At 49.4% G+C, this 18,918-nt stretch overlaps 1 protein-coding gene across 1 annotated transcript in view; it reads left to right on the plus strand.

Annotated features, from left to right (window-relative positions):
* Nucleotides 1-18,918, plus strand: part of IQGAP1 (IQ motif containing GTPase activating protein 1) — an 82,625-nt gene that overhangs the window by 62,270 nt on the left and 1,437 nt on the right. The window contains exons 19-37 of the mRNA XM_049783284.1: nucleotides 344-514; nucleotides 1,166-1,249; nucleotides 1,334-1,405; nucleotides 1,510-1,579; nucleotides 2,006-2,214; nucleotides 3,927-4,082; nucleotides 4,286-4,449; nucleotides 4,712-4,936; nucleotides 6,762-6,902; nucleotides 6,995-7,079; nucleotides 8,518-8,750; nucleotides 9,220-9,352; nucleotides 9,606-9,708; nucleotides 10,227-10,362; nucleotides 10,736-10,823; nucleotides 12,268-12,480; nucleotides 13,606-13,772; nucleotides 15,471-15,593; nucleotides 17,719-17,827. Of these exons, the coding sequence (XP_049639241.1) occupies nucleotides 344-514; nucleotides 1,166-1,249; nucleotides 1,334-1,405; nucleotides 1,510-1,579; nucleotides 2,006-2,214; nucleotides 3,927-4,082; nucleotides 4,286-4,449; nucleotides 4,712-4,936; nucleotides 6,762-6,902; nucleotides 6,995-7,079; nucleotides 8,518-8,750; nucleotides 9,220-9,352; nucleotides 9,606-9,708; nucleotides 10,227-10,362; nucleotides 10,736-10,823; nucleotides 12,268-12,480; nucleotides 13,606-13,772; nucleotides 15,471-15,593; nucleotides 17,719-17,827 (2,682 nt within the window). The remainder of the gene's footprint in view (nucleotides 1-343; nucleotides 515-1,165; nucleotides 1,250-1,333; nucleotides 1,406-1,509; nucleotides 1,580-2,005; nucleotides 2,215-3,926; nucleotides 4,083-4,285; nucleotides 4,450-4,711; nucleotides 4,937-6,761; nucleotides 6,903-6,994; nucleotides 7,080-8,517; nucleotides 8,751-9,219; nucleotides 9,353-9,605; nucleotides 9,709-10,226; nucleotides 10,363-10,735; nucleotides 10,824-12,267; nucleotides 12,481-13,605; nucleotides 13,773-15,470; nucleotides 15,594-17,718; nucleotides 17,828-18,918) is intronic.

An 18,918-nucleotide genomic window follows, 5' to 3' on the forward strand; every position in this document is an offset into this window, starting at 1 on the left:
ACATTTCTCAGGAGACCACTGGGGTGTTGGAGATTGAACCATGGTTTACCACCTGTGAGGCCAGTGCCCTCCATGCTCTCTGTAACCTTTGCCCTCCTATGTCCCCATGAAGTTTTCTTTTTTTGTTGTTTTTTTGGACCGCATCCAACAGTGCCCAGGGGTTACTCCTGGCTCTGCGCTCAGAAATCACTCCTGGCAGGCTTAGGGGACCATATGGGATGCCAGGAATTGAACCCGGGTCTGTCTTGGGTCTGCCTTATGCAAGGCAAACGCCCCATCGCAGTGCTATCTCTCTACCCCCACCCGTGAAGTCTTCTGACGTGACCACCCAATGCCTCTGCAGAGTTCCATCTCTGGGGTAACAGCTGCGTATAACCGGGAACAACTTTGGCTGGCCAATGAGGGCTTGATCACCAAGCTGCAGGCATGCTGCCGGGGCTACCTCGTCCGACAGGAGTTCCGTTCCCGGATGAATTTCCTGAAGCGACAAATTCCTGCCATCACCTGCATCCAGGTATTTCAGAGCCTCTCCATGCAGCCAGTGGCATCTAGCCTGGGACAATAAATCATCTGCTCTCACCACTGACTGCTCCTGCGTCTTCTTTGGCTTCTGACCTTTGGCTTCTTCTGCTAACTATATTTTCTCTGTCCCCTTTTCGGGATGGTTCCTCTCAGCTCTGAACCTTGGGACATGCCCAAGAAAGGACTGAGAGGTAGATCAGGGCTTCCCTGCTGCTGGTGCACTACCTGAGCTTGCTTCTCTGCTAACTGGGTTGCCAAGAGAGTTCAAACTCAGCAGCACCATGACTTTAGGGAACACATGGTGAAAGTGGGGCTTCCTGCGCATGGGCAGGACTGCTGTTTCCTCAGGTCTATACAAAGCGCATTGAAATGTAGTATTATTGGAGACTTGCTGTATTCACTCTCATCTTCCATGCTGGACCTTTCGTAAGGAGCCAGAAGAGCTCCTGTGTGGTTGCACTTTGAGGCCGACTGTGGTGCTCCCATCTGGGTCTGCCGACAGCCTCCTCCTCCTGGGAGGCACCCCCCAGACCCTCCCCAGCTCCAGCTTGTGTGGTGCTTGGATAATATTTCAAGAGTTGGCTTCTCCCTTTCTTTGGTGCTTGGGACATGACACGCTGCCTGTGCTGTTTGGTGGTTTCAGTCACAGTGGCGAGGCTACAAGCAAAAGAAGGCGTACCAGGACCGACTGGCTTACCTGCATGCCCACAGAGATGAAGTGATAAAGGTACCAGGGAGCTGAGCCCCGGGGCGGTGGCAGCCTGAGGACCCGCTGTGGACCCTCTCTCACTACTGGGCTCCTTTCCCACAGCTGCAGTCCTTCGCAAGGATGCACCAAGCTCGGAAACGCTATAGGGACCGGCTGCAGTACTTCCGAGATCACGTACGTGGCCTTGGGACCCCATACAAGATGGGAGCTATTGGGGGGTGGGGAGGTTGTGCTATTTTTAGCAGACAAATGTACATGGGTCATTCTTCATTCATCAGATAAATGACATCGTCAAAATCCAGGCCTTCATTCGAGCAAACAAAGCTCGTGATGACTACAAGACTCTCAGTGAGTAATGGGAGGAACAGGGAAGTTGAGGGCAGGATGCTGTCCCTGATCTGAGGGTTCCCCTCCTACTCTGTTCCAGGACCCTGTTGTGTGCCCTGTTTCCATAATGGTGACAGCATAACTATGGCTGTGCCTAGGGCTTGTCTCAGCACTTTTCAAAAGGAAACGTGTTATTAGCCTGAAAAATGGCACATGCACTGGGACACAGGCTTGGTGTGCAAGGAACCTAGGTTCCACCCCTGGCACTGCATGGTCCCATCTAGACTGCCAGGAGCCACCCCAGCTCCCAGCTGGGAGTAGACCCTGAGGAGCGCTGGTGCTCCAGTAGCCAATAAGCAAATATATCCCGTGTGAACCAACTTCCTGCAGCCCAGAATCTCCCCCGTGAGGGCCTTCTTTTTCTGAGCCGCACTTTCTCTCTGTCAGTCAATGCTGAGGACCCGCCTATGATTGTGGTCCGAAAGTTTGTGCACCTGCTCGACCAGAGCGACCAGGATTTTCAGGAGGAGCTTGACCTCATGAGGTTGCGGGAGGAGGTCATCACCCTTATCCGCTCCAACCAGCAGCTGGAGAATGACCTCAACCTCATGGACATCAAAATTGGACTGTTGGTGAAGAACAAAATCACACTGCAGGTAGGAGGGAACTCGAGAACTCGGCCTCCCCTTCTAGCGGGGGAGCATAGAGCGGGCTTTCTTCTTGGCTGAAGCCATACATGATTAAGAGTTTATTAAGGGGGGCTGGAGAGATAGCATGGAGGCAGGGTGTTTGCCTTGTATGCAGAAGGACAGTTGTTCAAATCCTGGCATTCCATATGGTCCCCCAAGCCTGCAAGGAGTAACCAAAAACCAAAAAAAAAAAAAAAAAAGTTTATTAAGGGGGCTGGAGAGATAGCATGGAGGTAAGGTGTTTGCCTTGCATACAAAAGGTCAGTAGTTCGAATCCTGGCATCCCATATGGTCCCTGAGCCTGCCAGGAGCGATTTTTGAGCATAGAGCCAGGAATAACCCCTGAGCACTGCCAGGTGTGACTCAAATACAAAAAAAAAAAGTTATTAAGGAAGGCTGGAGAGATAGCACAGCGGCAGGTCATTTGCCTTGCATGCAGACTACACAGGACAGACTTAGGTTCGATCCCCGGCATCCCATATGGTTCCCCTAGCCAGCAAGGAGCAATTTCTGACCGCAGAATAACCCCTGAGCACTGATGCTGGGTGTGGCCCCAAAACAAAACAAAAAGGCAACAACAAGATTTTAATAAGGAGGACCCAGAGAGATAACATGGAGGTAGGGCATTTGCTTTGCATGCAGAAGGATGGTGATTCGAATCTTGGCATCCCATATGGTTGCCCGAGCCTGTGAGGAGTGATTTCTGAGCGTAGAGCCAGGAGTAACCCCTGAGCACTGCTGGGTGTGACCAAAATAAAAAAAATTTTTTTAATAAGGAGTGGAACCATTATATAGACAATATTTGTTTGTTTGTTTGTTTGTTTGTTTTGCTTTTTGGGCCACAGCCGGTGATGCTCAGCGGTTACTCCTGACTATGCGCTCAGAAATTGCTCCTGGCTCAGGGGACCATATGGGATGCTGGAGGATCGAACCATGATTTGTCCTAGACAATATTTGATTAGTGAAAAGAAAATTAAAATAGGGGCTGGAGAGATAGCATGGAGGTAAAGCGTTTGCCTTTCATGCAGAAGGATGGTGGTTCCAATCCCGGCATCCCGTATGGTCCCCCGTGCCTGCCAGGGGCGATTTTCTGAGCATGGAGCCAGGAGTAACCCCTGAGCACTGCTGGTGTGACCCAAAAACCAAAAGAAAATTAAAATAGCTCATCATTTCACCACCCTCAATTGTTTTGGATGGTATATTTTTAGTGAATATTGGAGGATGAGGTACCTTTCTGATTTTCTCACCTAGCAAACATTTTTTTTTTTTGGCCACACCTGGCGGTGCTCAGGGGTTACTCCTGGCTGTCTGCTCAGAAATAGCTCCCGGCAGGCACGGGGGACCATATGGGACACCGGGATTCGAACCAACCACCTTTGGTTCTGGATCGGCTGCTTGCAAGGCAAACGCCGCTGTGCTATTTTTGTTGTTGTTGTTGTTGTTCGTTTTGAGAATCAGACTCTGGACTACATTCTTGTAAAGGTCTGCTCTTCTCGAGCTGTATTCTAGCCCAGTTTGGGTTCTAGCATGGCAGTTGGCTGGACTTAATGTGAGCTTAAAATGGGTCTTGGGGTAGTGACTAATGTTGGCATTTGCCAGGGTGGTAGTCTTTAACACAGGCTTACAGAGGCTGAAGGACATTTCCAGATCTTCTGATTTATGTTTGGTTTTGTCTACAGGATGTGGTGTCCCACAGTAAGAAGCTCACCAAGAAAAATAAGGAGCAGTTGTCTGATATGATGATGCTGAATAAGCAGAAGGGCGGGCTCAAGGCCCTCAGCAAGGAAAAGAGAGAGAAACTTGAAGCTTATCAGCACCTGTTTTATTTATTGCAGGTGAGTGGCTCCTGGAACTGGTTTATAGGATTGAGCTAGTTGACTCTTTCAGACCAAAGAATAATCATCCCTAGATCTCTCTGCAAGTATTACCACTTCATCCATGGAGGAGGACTCCGTCTCCTCTTAAACACCGATGGAGAATGAATGTTTTTCTTGCCTTTCTAGATCTGGAAATTATTCACCCTTTGCTTTTGTTTTAGACCAACCCCACATACCTGGCCAAGCTGATCTTTCAGATGCCCCAGAATAAGTCCACCAAATTCATGGACTCTGTCATCTTCACGCTCTACAATTATGCGTCCAACCAGCGGGAGGAGTACCTTTTGCTTCGGCTGTTCAAGACGGCGCTGCAGGAGGAAATCAAGTGAGAGCAGTTCTAGAGGGGTGGACGAGGTCCCCTCTCTCAGGGGACAGCCAGGCCAGAGTCAGCACAGTGCTGGAGTCTGCCTGGAGACGTGTCCAGAGAGGGCAGTTCCCTTCTCCCATTCCTGCTTCTATGCAGATGGGAGCCTTGTTGTGCTCCATTGTTGAGCCTGTGGTAGTCCGGGAAATAGCTTCTGCTTCTGAGTGGACAGGCCCTCTAAGCACACAGATTCAGCCTTTAGCGTGTGTGTGATGTTTTACAGGTCAAAAGTAGATCAGATTCAAGAGATCGTGACGGGGAACCCAACGGTGATTAAGATGGTTGTGAGCTTTAACCGTGGTGCCCGGGGCCAGAATGCCTTGAGACAGATCTTGGCCCCTGTTGTCAAAGAGATTATGGATGACAAGTCTCTCAACATCAAGACTGACCCTGTGGACATTTACAAGTCATGGGTCAACCAGATGGAGTCACAGACCGGAGAGGCCAGGTAACGACTGCTCTGTTGCCTTCCTTATTCTCTTACTTACCCGTGAACCTTTGATTTGTAAACTAGTAATTGTTCTGCTTTTCCTTAGAAGCCTTTAAATTAGTTGACATGGGAATAGACTCATTATTTTAGCAAATATCTATTGAGTTCTTACTATGTGCCAGGCATACGTTCCACAGTCACGAGGCAGACATAGTGATGAATAAGAGCTGGAATAAAGAATTCTAGAGGGTGCACCTTCGAGCAGGGAGAGGGTCCTGTTGCCCTGCTAAGGTTCAGTGGGCAGCCTTGCAGGTGCTCCAAGTAGAAGGACCTGAGGAGTCTGCAAGTGTGGATGGAGGGAAGAAGGGGAGGAACCATGTGAAGCTGAGAGCGGGGCTCACTTCATAGGCATCTTGAAGGAAATTCCAGGTCAGCTCTGTGCTTGAGTACCAGATTCTCTCACTGGCAGCATGGGTGTGGTGCCAAGTGTGGGATTCGGGGAGCAGGACTGAGTGCCCCCAGAGTATGCTCTGCCTTCAGCTCTCTGTCCCTCTGCTTCCCCATGGAGCCCTGTCTAAGCACATGGCTTCCCAACCTCACTGCCCTTTGTACCTGATAACTAGTACATGATCCTCTATGTAGGGATGTAAAATAGGAATCCAAGGATGGTGAGAGAGATAGTACAGGGAAAGAGAAGTTGCCTTGCATACAACAGACTTGGGTTCAACCTCTGGCATCCCATAAATTACTCCTGAACTCACAGGGAGTAATTTATAAACAGAGAGCCAGGAGTAACCCTTAGCATTACTAGGTATGACCTTAAAAGCTAAAAACATTATAAACAAATGGTAAGTTAGGCATCCAAGGAAAACTTTACTGTTATTCATAAAGTATTTATTTTAGAACAGTTTCTAAGGTTCTTCTTATCACGCTACTCCCACATTTAATCACCCCACCCCACTTGGGGTTGAGGTCCAGTTTAAGAGACAAGGATCTCGTACTTCTCTGTCTTTGATCCTGTCACCTTTGGCTTCCCATCCAGTATGAACCTCTCAGCAGTCCCCAAGGGACACTGAGCACCGTTGATGATGTCCCCCCAAACCGTTGACTCTCTACCCTTGTTCCTGCCTCCTCCTCTTGTTGCCTCTCATTGACTCCCTCCTTTGTTTTTTGTTTGTTTTGTTGTGGGGCCACACCCAGCAGTGCTCAGGGCTTACTCCTAGCTCTGCACTCAGGAATTACTCCTAGTGGTGCTTGGGAGGCACTGTGGGATGCTGGGGATCGAACTTAGGTTGACCATGTGCAAGGCAAGTGGCCTTCTCTCTGTGCTCTCACATACACACATACATAAGCATGCACGCGTACACACAGACGCACACACACATATACATACCAGTCCCATGAGTATGAGCCTTATCCCTAGTGCTCAGGGGACCCTGTGGGATCCTGGGGATCATACCTGGGTTGACCACGTGCAAGGCAAGTGCCCTCCCTCTGCGCTCTCTCTCTCTCTCTCTCTCTCTCTCTCTCTCTCTCTCTCTCTCTCTCTCTCTCTCTCTCTCTCTCTCTCTCTCTCACACACACACACACACACACACACACACACACACACACAGAGTCTCTGGTACTTGGAGGACCCTATCGGGTGCGGTGGATCAAACCTGGCCTGACGATGTGCAAGTGCCTTTCCCTTATGTACTCATACACACACAAACACACATGCGCACTCCCATGTATATGAGTCGAATATCTGGTTTTTGTTGTGATGAGGGAAGATGGTTTTACCTCCGGCAGCCCCAGCTGTCCATCTAATACAATTGGGGGGAACTTTCTGCTTTCCCAGCAAACTGCCCTATGACGTGACCCCCGAGCAGGCACTGGCTCACGAAGAAGTGAAAAGCCGGCTAGACAGCTCCATCCGGAACATGAGGGCCGTGACTGACAAGTTCCTGTCAGCCATCGTCAGCTCTGTGGACAAAATCCCGTGAGTGCCTCAACTGGAGAAAATCCCATCCCACTCCTCCTCCTGTCTGTCCCTACCAGTCTCACTCTGCTGTCCACCCTCTCTGCCCACAGTTACGGGATGCGCTTCATCGCCAAAGTACTCAAGGACTCATTGCACGAGAAGTTCCCTGATGCTGGTGAGGACGAGCTGCTGAAGGTAAGACTGAAAACCAGTGCCCATGTAGGGCTCTCCCCAGAGCCCCCAGATGAGGAAAGGAAAAACAAGTAAACAAGTCCCACCCATAGACCCCCAGGTTTTAGCACAAGGTTTATTTTTGGGGGGGGGGGGAGTAGGTTTTGGGTTTATGGGCCCCAGCTTGCAGTGCTCAAGGCTTGTCCTTGGCTCTACTCAAGAATTAAACCTGGAATTAATCAGGAGACCTTACAGGGTATTGGAGATTTTTTTTTGGGGGGGGGGGGGTCACACCCGGCGGTGCTCAGGGGATACTCCTGGCTGTCTGCTCAGAAATAGCTCCTGGCAGGCACGGGGGACCATATGGGACACCGGGATTCGAACCAACCACTTTAGGTCCTGGATCGGCTGCTTGCAAGGCAAACGCCACTGTGCTATCTCTCCGGGCCCAGGGTATTGGGGATTGAATCTGGCTCAAGGCAGGCGCCCTCCCTGCCATCCTGTGACTCAAGCCACCCCTAGCACTGATAGTGAGCTTCCAGAGGAGAGCGTGGCTAATCAGAGAAGGCTTTTCTGTTGCCTCTGAAGTTCACTGTGCTGTGACTGGCATCAGCATCACAGGCGGAGAAGACGAATCTTTTCCATCCTGCAATGCTTCTCGTGGGCCTCTTTTCACTGAAAACTACTCCCTCTGCTGGTGTCCTGGTGAATGGTAGCAGTGCTTGCTTCTGCGGACTCACTGACTCTTCCTTACTGCACTCACTGTGCTCCTCCTCCTCCTCTTCTTCCTCCTGTTTTTTTTTTTTTTTTCTTTAATCTGAACACTTTGTTTCTTCTCTCCTAGTTCTGTGCTTTCCTACAGTGAGGCCTCGATTATAGAGTTTCTGTTCAGGTGAATGCATTTCTCTTTTTGTAATGAAACCCTCGGAATGTCGTGACTGTCATTTGGTGGAGTGACTTGAACCCCACAGGCATGAACATGTCTGCCTTTGACGTGTGTGGCATGAGGACCATGGGGGTGGGGCAGATGGCACTGTGCTCCCTGGCCACCTCTAAAGACTTCAGAGTTCTTTAATATTGGTTAGCAAGTCCACCTACGTGAGAGCGCGAGGTCTATGCAGCAACAAGGGCCGTTCTTTGCTGCCACGATGCGATCCAGAGCTGCTCCCAGCTCCTCGCCACAGACTTTATACCTGCTGCTTGGACCCCTGACTCTGCTCTCTCATTTCCATGGTTTTCAGCTCTTTTTGTCCTCTTGTTTTCTGCATCCATCCACAGGGATGGAAGTTTAGCTTAATTTAGTTTATTTTAGCTTCTGGCTTTAAAAAAGTGTGCTTGCATGAAGGCTCCTATGTGGCATTTATTGTTACCTCACAGGACTACTTTTCTGATCTCCTTTGCTCATAAGGACATCTGGGGGGGTAGTTTCTGACAGCCGCCATCCTGTCTCGTGTGTCCCCAGATTATCGGGAACCTGCTTTACTATCGGTACATGAATCCAGCCATTGTGGCTCCTGATGCATTTGACATCATCGACCTGTCAGCAGGAGGCCAACTCACCACGGACCAGCGCCGGAACCTGGGCTCCATTGCCAAGATGCTCCAGCACGCAGCTTCCAATAAGATGTTCCTGGGAGATAACGCCCATTTAAGCATCATTAATGAGTATCTCTCCCAGTCCTACCAGAAATTCAGGTAAGGGGCAGGGCCACGGTGTTGGGATAGTTCTGCACACACGTTTCTGTCTAGGGCAGCTCCAAGAGAAGGGTAGGGGACATCTTCAGTTCTGGGAATGTTTGCCTGAGAAAAAGGCGAATTTAGGTAAAGGCCCGGGTTGGACATTCGACACTTGTTTGTTCGTAGTTGGAGATACACTGGAGAGAACTTTTAATATTTCAGGATTATCCTTCCATTGTGCATTCAGGGCACTAGAGATGAAGATTCTAATAGCATAGGTGGGTTTTTTTTTTGTTTGTTTGTTTTTTTTAGCATGGGTATTTTTAAGCCAGATGATATTCTGGGTAAATGATGGAGATTAGACAAAGTCACACATCCTCATCCTCATCACACATACCCATATCCTCAGCATTAAGTCCAGTTCGTGCGACATTCCCTCTGTCCTTTCACATGCAAGTCACGTGCTGGGCCTTCTGCTTATTTTCAGACGATTTTTCCAGTCTGCTTGTGATGTCCCTGAGCTTCAGGATAAATTTAATGTGGATGAATACTCAGATCTGGTGACGCTCACCAAGCCAGTCATCTATATCTCCATCGGGGAGATCATTAACACCCACACGGTATGCAGCTTGCTTTGATCACTTTATGTCCTTGCTGCTCTCTGGAAGTCACATGCCTCGCTTCCCTTTGATCTCACTCATGCCACATCTATCTGCTCACTCCTCTTGCTATTATTGTTTATTATTCTTCACTATCTCTGCTGCAGAACTTTATGAAACAATCTGCAGCCCAGCACCTCGAATGACCCAGGCAGGCTGGGGTGGGTGATGGGCCGGACGGAGCAATGGGATTGACCTTGGGGTGTTGGCACAGCTCCTGTTAGATCACCAGGATGCGATTGCTCCGGAGCACAACGATCCAATCCACGAGCTGCTGGACGACCTGGGCGAGGTGCCCACCATCGAGTCTCTGATAGGTAAAGTCTTGACCCCCAGCTGAGCCAGGGACATGCCACTCCTGACGAAGAAGTAAACTGCCTCTGATGCTGAAATCAGTGGAAGAGGCTGTTCTGCATACATGCATGCTCATCCTATAACTAGAGCTTAGATTCACAGGGGTCAGAGCCAGAACACGCTAGGGAGGGCATTTGCCTCTGAGTGGCTGACCCTACTTCAATTCCCAGCATCCTATATTGTCCCCTGAAACTAGCAGGAGTAATTTCTGATTGCAGAGCCAGGAGTGACCCCTGAGCACCCGCAGGTATGGCCCAAAAACCAATAAAAAAAGAACTTGAGAGAGACCATTTAATAGTCTATTATGGAGCTGGTTTGCCAGATATTTGTGTCATTGATTTAACTTGGATTCTTTGCTTGTACTTTCTCATTGGAAGGAATCCTTAACACTGTTGACTCATTCACAGATAGTCTTAGAGTATCTTTGACTTGTGTTATGAAACCTTCCGTGTACGGGACTGACTACCCCCCTAAACCACAGGAGAAAGTGTTGGCAACTTAAATGACCCAAGTAAGGAGGTGCTGGCCAAGACAGAAGTGTCTCTTACACTAACCAACAAGTTTGATGTGCCTGGGGATGAGAATGCAGAAATGGACGCTCGGACCATCCTGCTGAAGTGAGTATCGGAGCAGGAAGAGTGAAGTGTCCAAGCAACAGATTTCCTTGTTTCTACTCCAAATGATCTTCTTAGCTTTTCATTTTTCCTTGTGTCAGAGGTCGAAACCAAGACCTCACACATTTGAGGCATTGTTAAGCACATCCTTGGCCCCATCTGTGCCTTTACATCTGGTCATATATCACTGGATCTGCTCCCGCCATGTACTAATGAAACCTCTCCCTTGGGAATCCTGACCTTTCCACTGGCTTAGGCAGTTTGTGGCTACATAAGTGAACCTGGAATCTTGAAAGCCTGTGTGAGCAGGCGGGACATGGGAAAGGGTCATCACAAGCAACACCTGGTGACACTAAATGTCCCCCTCTCCTTTCAGCACAAAGCGCTTGATTGTGGACGTTATCCGCTTCCAACCAGGAGAGACCCTGACAGAAATCCTGGAAACAGCAGCCACCAATGAGCAGGTAGTGAGGCTGCCTGGGGCCACGCTTGAGGCTGCTGGTGGCCAGGCCCCGTCCAGCCCAGCCAGCACGGGCACAGTGTCCCAGGCAGCTCAGATGCTGAGTATGCGGTGTGTCCGTTTAACCCACGGAACTCGACTAACACTTATTTAGTTAGGCTGTTGCAAAGTACTTTGGGAGGTAGAAGGATGGTAAGGATGGACACTCACTCTCAGGTTGGGAGACACAGCTTGGCTCTGTACCTGAAATGATTAGCAAATGGTGGGGAATTCACTGTGATCTTGGCTATAAAAAAAAAACCAAAAAGCTGGCAATTCAGGAAGGAGGCTGGAGAAGAGCAAAGCACGAGGCTTTTAGCCAGACTGAGGAGGTGGGGCTGGGATGGGCCAGTGCCTTGGAGGGAGCTGGGCATGCTGGGAGGCTCAGAAATGAGCCAGAGGAGGGAGCCAGGGGCAGCTGGGTGTCCTGCCTTCCTGCAGGTGAGAGTTAAGGTGTGAGTAGTAGGAAGGAGTGCAGAGAGCAAACTCCCAGGCTGTGGCAGCATGCCAGCCCCATCTCCTGGGGGTAGCATGACAATGGGGTGGCAAGTCAGCTGGTGTTCGACTCCTGGTTCATGTCTGGGAGATTAGAGAAGAGATCTAGTCACTTGTTGGCTGGCCAGTTTGGTGCCTGGAACCATCTTTGTTAATGGCAGGTTGGCGAGGTGACCCAATGTGTAAAGGAGGTGAAGGTAGGAGGACTTCGGAAGCATCAGGGGGCCACCGGCCACCCATCCTCCATAAGCTGGTATCTCTGGGAAGCCTTGACGGGTCAAGAGGACCCCGAGCTATCTCCACACCTGGCCAGCTTTCAGTGTCATTGCTGAGTGGATGTGTATGAAGGCACCGAGGGGCAGAACCCAAAGTTGTAGCTTGGTTGATTGAGAGGAGCTGTGAATTCAGGGCAAAGGGACTTTATGAACCATTCTTTGTGAGACTCCACCCCATGCTGTCCCCATTTTCCCCATGAGGAAACACAGATCTGTCAAGGTTAACTCACTTGATTCTGCAGTCTCGGACTAAGATCTGGTTCTGTCTAATACCAAAACTTACTTGGCATACGTGTTGAAAACTGATTTTGATATGAGGAGAAAAGGGAATTGTTCTGGTTTGGGAGAAATTTCAACTCTGGACTCTGAATGTAAACATCCCAATACAAACAAACAGTTCGAGGTCTGGTCCGGCAAGGCACAAGAAATAACCTGGGTCGCTTCAAGGGCCAAACCCTTGCTTAGGGCAAGAAAAAAAATGCAGAGAAGCCAGGCAAGATGATAGTCGAGATAGATCTGCCTGTGTGCTGATGATCTTCTTCACCTCACTCTGTCTCTGGAGTGAAGCGAGGGGGGAATCGCTTCTCGGGGGGCAGGTGGGACTGTCAGCATGACTGCAGGGCCTTTGCCCCTCTCTAGGAAGTCGAGCACCAGCGGGCAATGCAGAGGCGTGCTATCCGTGATGCCAAGACTCCCGACAAGATGAAGAAGTCCAAATCTGTGAAGGAAGACAGCAACCTCAGCCTTCAGGAGAAGAAGGAGAAGATCCAGGCTGGCCTGAAGAAGCTCGCTGAGCTCGGCACTGTCGACCCAAAGAATAAATACCAGGAACTGATCAATGACATTGCCCGGGTACTGACTGCCTTGGGGGCACAGGGTTGAGGCCTCAGGGACCAGCTTTGCCTGCAGGGCCCATTGAAAAGCTTCCCCTGGGAGCTGGTCCTGGCTCCAGTCTCAGTCCTCCCCCATGCTGGCTACCTCTTCTGCAGTCCAGACTAGATAGTGACCCTAACCAGAACTTCCTGTTCCTTTGGTCTCTTTGTGGCCAATATGCCTGTGGACTTATTTTTCCTCCAGGCAAGTGATCTGGGCTCAAACCCAGCCCTGCATGCAGGTCGTGGACTCCAGGCCATTGGGCTGTCTCCAGCACACACAGGCTTTGGTTTTGGGGCCACACCTGACTCTGCCAGGTGCTGCTCCTGACTGTAGTTGGAGGTGGCTCCTAACTTGAGGGGGTGACTCCTAAGTTCATGCCAGCATTCCCTGGGATAGACGCTGGGCCTCCCACAGCTCTGTGCTCTCGTACAGCTGTGAGTTGTGAACCTCCTCCCTAGCTTGCTTTTGATCTATGCCATGATTTCCCTGCACTGGACATGCATCAGGTTGATGGTCACATCCCTGACTGACCCTTTAATCTTCTCACATTTAAGCTGAGGCAGGGGCTTGTGCACAAGAAACATGCTGTGCATGCCAAAAAACCTGGGGCTTTGCCACTGGGAAATCATCTTTGCTCCTTCACCTGACAATATACTTCAGAGGTTTGGTTTGCTTGCTTGTTCAGAGTGTGTGTGTGTGTGTGTGTGTGTGTGTGTGTGTGTGTGTGTGTGTTGGTTGTTGCCTTTGGTTTTGTTTTATTTTTTTGATTTACAGTGCTCACTTACATGTGTGAGACATGCATTGTGCCATGGAGCCATCTCCCTGGCCCCTACTGAAGGGACTGAGGCTAACTTTGCAAGTGCATTTTTAAGAATGCACTTTAAGAAGTCTGTAATGAATACATTTTCCTGCCTGCAGAAAATACAAATGTGAGGAAAAAGTAATGGGATCTTCCTTAGTTAATTTTTTACCATAAATTGCTGTCTATTGAGAATGTGTGACCATGCAGGGCAGAGTTAGGCTCTGCTGGGTTTAGCGTCATGATTCCAGAGGCACATGATGTCTGTCTTAATTGTTTTCACTTGAACCTTTGTGCCTCAGGACATTCGGAACCAGCGCAGATACCGGCAGAGGAGGAAGGCGGAGCTGGTGAAACTGCAGCAGACCTACTCCGCCCTCAACTCCAAGGCCACCTTCTATGGCGAGCAGGTGGATTACTACAAGAGCTACATCAAGACCTGCCTGGACAACTTAGCCAGCAAGGGCAAGTGAGTGCTGCCCTCAGAGCCTGCACCTGGGCGGGCTCTCCTAGCGCCACTACTGGCCTGCATTGGGCTGCACTTGCTTCGATTCCTTCGCCTGAGCTCGTTTTTCTTTGATACTGGATGTGAAGGATTCTTGTTGCTAGTTAGCCTTTGCTCGAACTCTGTTCTTGGTCCTACAAGTGGAAGAATCTTTAAGGATTTTCATCCAGGGGCCTGGATGAACCTCAATCACTTGAGGAATGAGTGTAGGCATTTGGACTCCCCGACCTTTCTCCACACCATTTGGGGCAAGATCTCGTCCCGGTGGATGAGGACAATATCACTTAGCTGTCTGGGTGCTTGGCACAAACCCTTCTCATGTCATGTTAGATGAGGGAGACAGAGCCCAGAGGAGTAGTAGTGTGGGTTCTGGTTCCCAACATGGAGTGTCTTCATCTGATGAGACATTCAGCAAACACCCTACACCCTTCACCTAGATTTACCTGCTTTTCCCTTTACACTGCAGTAGCCCCACCCATCACTCCACTTCCTGGAGGGGGAACAGCTGTGAAGGGGGACTTTTCAGTCCCACCCAGCCTCGCTTAGCTGCGCAGCTGCCTCCTACTTCTTTGGGGCATGGCCTCACTTTCACACACAAGATATTTCTAGAACATCTTGTACTTGCCATTCCCCAGGCTGAAACGAACTCTTTCCCTGGGTGTCTCTGGCCTTACTTCATGCACAACACTGAGACAGAGATCTTGGGGGTTGAAAGATATAGTATAGGTGGCAAGAACCTTGGATCAGTCCCCATTACCACTCGTGGTACCCAAAGCACAGGCAGGCATGACCCCTGAGCACCGAGAGTTCAGCATTTTTGAAAAGAAACTTCTGGAAGTTGAATTTCTGGTAGAAGTTTTGATGGCTGTGATTTTGGTGGATGTCTTACAGAGATTCGTTCTTCCCTTTCACGCTCCGATCAGTTGATCTGCTCTAGTTTCTGGGAGCCTCCCTGGGGACTCAGGCTCCAGGTCCTCACTTCTCTGCCCTTGTTTCTTTTTTCTCACTGCTGCCTGCCCTGATGATCTTAGGAATCCCCTAAGCTTGGTCTCTCATTTGCTCCTTTCCTGCTGCCATTGTAACCTCACTTACATGCTCTTTTCTTTTTTTGGGGGGGGGGGGAGAGGGGGTTTGAGTCACACCCAGCGGCGTTCAGGGATTACTTCTGGCTTTGCGCTCAGAAATTGCTCCTGGCTGACTCGAGGGACCATATGGGGTGCCGGGATTTGAACCACTGTCCGTCCCGGGTCAGCTACGTGCAAGGCAAACTCCCTACCTTGTGTTGTCTCTCCGGCCCCCACTTACATGCTTTTATAAAGTTCTCATTTATGTGTTTTCCTGAACAACCAAGGGATGTAGAGTGAGTCCCTGAACTGGCACTAGACGTTCTCACACCAAGGTTCTGAGTGGGGCAGCGGGACTTGGACACTGTTGGATTCCTGGAGTGTCCTCCAAGAGCACTGAAAGACAGAAGCCACTAAGGATGTTCTCTGTTTACAGGAGATTGCAGTCAGGCGAAACCTAACTTGGCTTGGACATTTCAGAATCAATAGGTCACTGTGTTTGTGCACTGAGAAGATTGTTTTCTGACTTCCTAGCTTTGAATGACCAACAATGACTTGGAATTGGCTGCTGCAGAAAGTAACAATTTGACTTTTACAGGGTCTCTAAGAAGCCAAGGGAAATGAAAGGGAAGAAAAGCAAGAAGATTTCTCTGAAGTATACAGCAGCGAGACTCCATGAAAAAGGAGTTCTTCTGGAAATTGAGGATCTTCAAACAAATCAGTGAGTGTTCAGTTGGTCTTATTCATGGACTCTGTCTTACAGATTGATTTTTCTTAATTCCTGCTTTTACTGTGGCTTTATCTTAATACTCTTTATCTCTTAGCTGGATTGGATGGTTTTTGTTTGTTTGTTTGTTTGTTTTTTGTTTTGTGTGTCTGTCTCTGTGCAGACTAGCTCTAATACTCAGACTTAGCATTTCTGCCTAGAAGGAAGTTCTCTTATTTATGGAGCGTTTGTTTAAAGACGTGCCATACTGCTTGTATGGGCCCCACCTGCATTTTCCTCTTTATTTTAGTCCGGTTTGGGGCCATATCCTGCAGAGCGTGGGGAACTACTTGGTGCTGGGGCTGGACCCCTTCCGCTGGCATGCAGAGCCTGCTGAGTTATCTCTCAGGCGCTTCATTTTCCTCTTTGGAGCAGGAAGTCATTTTAAAGCAGGAAGCCCCAACCAAGAATAAGTAAGAATGACAAAAAGAGGAATTGACTTTTTATGGTGTTTGGGAGACCATTTGCAGTGCCAGGATTTGAACCATTGTTAGGGCTGCACAGCCTGCTGAAGGCAGTGCCTTAATCTCTGTTGCCACCCCAGACCCAGAGGAGAGTTTCTTGAGAGCGCACCTTGGGAGGGGAGGGCTCCTGGGGAGATTAGCGCATTCGTTTCAAGGCGTGGTTTTGCACCATTCTCCCTGATTTTGGCTCTTAGTTCTCGTAATTGATATTCCTTCACAGTTCTAGAAATTGGGGGTGATTTATTTTGACCATTTCCACAATATATTCCTATATATAATATATATATATATATTTATATATATATATATATAAAGCACCATAGCTTTTCGGGCATATTGGGGGGAAAGTGGTGCCTGTGACACTGTCATTAATAGAGAGAGATCTGACACCTGCCCTTCCGGAGATTCTCTTTTCTCAGTTCTTCCCTGATGACTTTTCTTTTTTTTTTTGTTTTGTTTTTTTTTTTGTTTTTTTTGGGCCACACCCGGTGACGCTCAGGGGTTACTCCTGGCTATGCGCTCAGAAGTCGCTCCTGGCTTGGGGGACCATATGGGACGCCGGGGGATCGAACCGTGGTCCGTCCGAGGCTAGCGCAGGCAAGGCAGGCACCTTACCTTTAGCGCCACCGCCCGGCCCCCTGATGACTTTTCTTACTCACATCTCCTAAACCTCAAGCATCTCTTTTCCTCTCTTTCCTCTAGTCCTGTTTCCTTTGACTCCTCCCACCACCACCACCACCCTTTTTTTTTTGTTTTTGGGTCACACCTGATGGTGCTCAGGGGTTATTCCTGGCTCTGCACTCAGAAATTGCTCCTGGCAGGCACAGGGGACCATATGGGATGCCGGGATTCGAACCACCACCCATCCTGGATTGACTGTGTGCAAGGCAAACGCCTTAACACTGTGCTATCTCTCCAGCCCCCTTGACTCCCAAGAAATGTCTCTGTAGTCTTTCCTGGATCATCACAGCATCTCTCAGGATGCAGGTGCCCAGGAGAGGTACCTTAGAAGCCTATGATTTTGCCCTTTTTCACTCAGAGGCTGTTCATCCTCTTCCCTCATTTTTTGTTTTCGTTTTGTTTTGGGGTCACACCCAGCAGCATTCAGGGGTTCCTCCTGGCTCTACACTCAGAAATATCTCTTGGCCGGGCATGGTGGCACTTGCCTGTAGTCCCAGCTACTCGGGAGGCTGAGGCCAGAAGATCGCTTGAGTTCTGGAGTTCTGGGCTGCCGATCAGGTGTCCGCATTAAGTTTGGCATCAATATGGTGACCCCCTGAAAGTGGGGGACCACCAAGTTGCCTAAGGAGGGACAAACTGGCCCAGGTCAGAAACGGAGCAGGTCAAAGCTCCCGTGCCGATCAGTAGTGGGATCACGCCTGTGAATAACCACTGCACTCCAGCCTGGGCAACATAGCGAGACCCTGTCTCTAAAAAAAAGAAGAAATTGCTTTTGGCAGGCTCGGGGGACCATATGGGATGCTGGGATTCGAACCACCATTCTTCTGTATGCAAGGCAAACACCCTACATCCATGCTATCTCTCCGGCCCATCTCTTCCCTTATTTTTATATGGGAGCCTCAAAATCACAACCTTTCAATGTTGTGTTTCAACAGGTTTAAGAATGTTATCTTTGAAATCAATCCAACTGAAGAGGTTGGAGACTTTGAAGTGAAAGCCAAGTTCATGGGTGTTCAGATGGAGACTTTCATGCTACATTATCAGGTGGGTCTGCACCAGTAGAAGGAACTGGAAGTTATATTCTAATGGAGGAGGGAGATGGTGGACAGGAGCCGCTTCCAAAACATCTGTCTGGGGCCTCACTCAGGTACCACTCAGTTGAGCTGGGCCTTGACCTGAACCATAGTGCTTAAGTACTTCTGTACAGCATGAAATTGTAACCTGACTTGGATTTGAATCCCAAGTTTGTTTTGGGGTCACATCCATGTTCAAAGCCCCCAAGTCAAAACCTGGTGGTACACAGCAACACCTCCGTGCCCAAAGTCCCTTGGTACACAATGATACCCTAGTGTCCAAAGCTACCCTGTACATGACATGTTGCAAAGACTGTTGCTAGGCCCAGGTGACCAGCAACATCCTTGCCCTCAGTTTGGCCAAAGATGAGTTAGTTTGTTTTGTTTTGTTTGGGGATCACAACCAGCAGTCCTCAGGGCTTACTTCTGTCTGCTCAGAAATCTCTCCACATGGGGCTTGGGGCTCCCTGTAGGATGTGGGAGGTTGAATTTGGGTCAGCATGGCTAAGCTGAGCTTGCTCCCTGCTGTACTGTCTCTCGGGCCAACAAGAATTTTATGAGCAGCGAAGAATCCTTTCAATTCTTCAACTCTTACTTTCTTACTGCCACTCTTCTCAGGTTGGAAGGAGACTTCTCAGTTTTCTGGTTGGTATAGACAGTAAGGGGCTGGGCAGCCAGTTTCGCTCTGTGTAGCCCCACCGGGCCAGGCTTGAGCCTTGGCAGTGCTAGGAGTTCGACCCCGGGCCTCTCACCTGCAGCACCCACCTCACCTTGTCTTTGAACCTGAGACAGTAGCACCTCCTGGGAGTTTTGAAAAGACACTGTAAGGCGATGCTTACACAGCATCAAACCAAAGGAGAGTCTCGAAAGTTTCCTTCTGTGACATGGAGGTTCTGACACATTAATGTTTAGCCTGCCTTCTGCCTGCCCTTGTTTCAGAGGGCATTTTCTCAGGTGTGGTCCCTTCGCTTTCTCGGGGACCCTTTGCTGAGACAAGCGCAAGCCTGTTATAACTAGAACTTCTGAAACCAAAGAAACTGTGTGTGAGGACAAACACGCTTC

This window comes from Suncus etruscus, chromosome 11 (genome assembly GCF_024139225.1).
Source record: "Suncus etruscus isolate mSunEtr1 chromosome 11, mSunEtr1.pri.cur, whole genome shotgun sequence".
Taxonomy (NCBI): Eukaryota; Metazoa; Chordata; class Mammalia; order Eulipotyphla; family Soricidae; genus Suncus; species Suncus etruscus.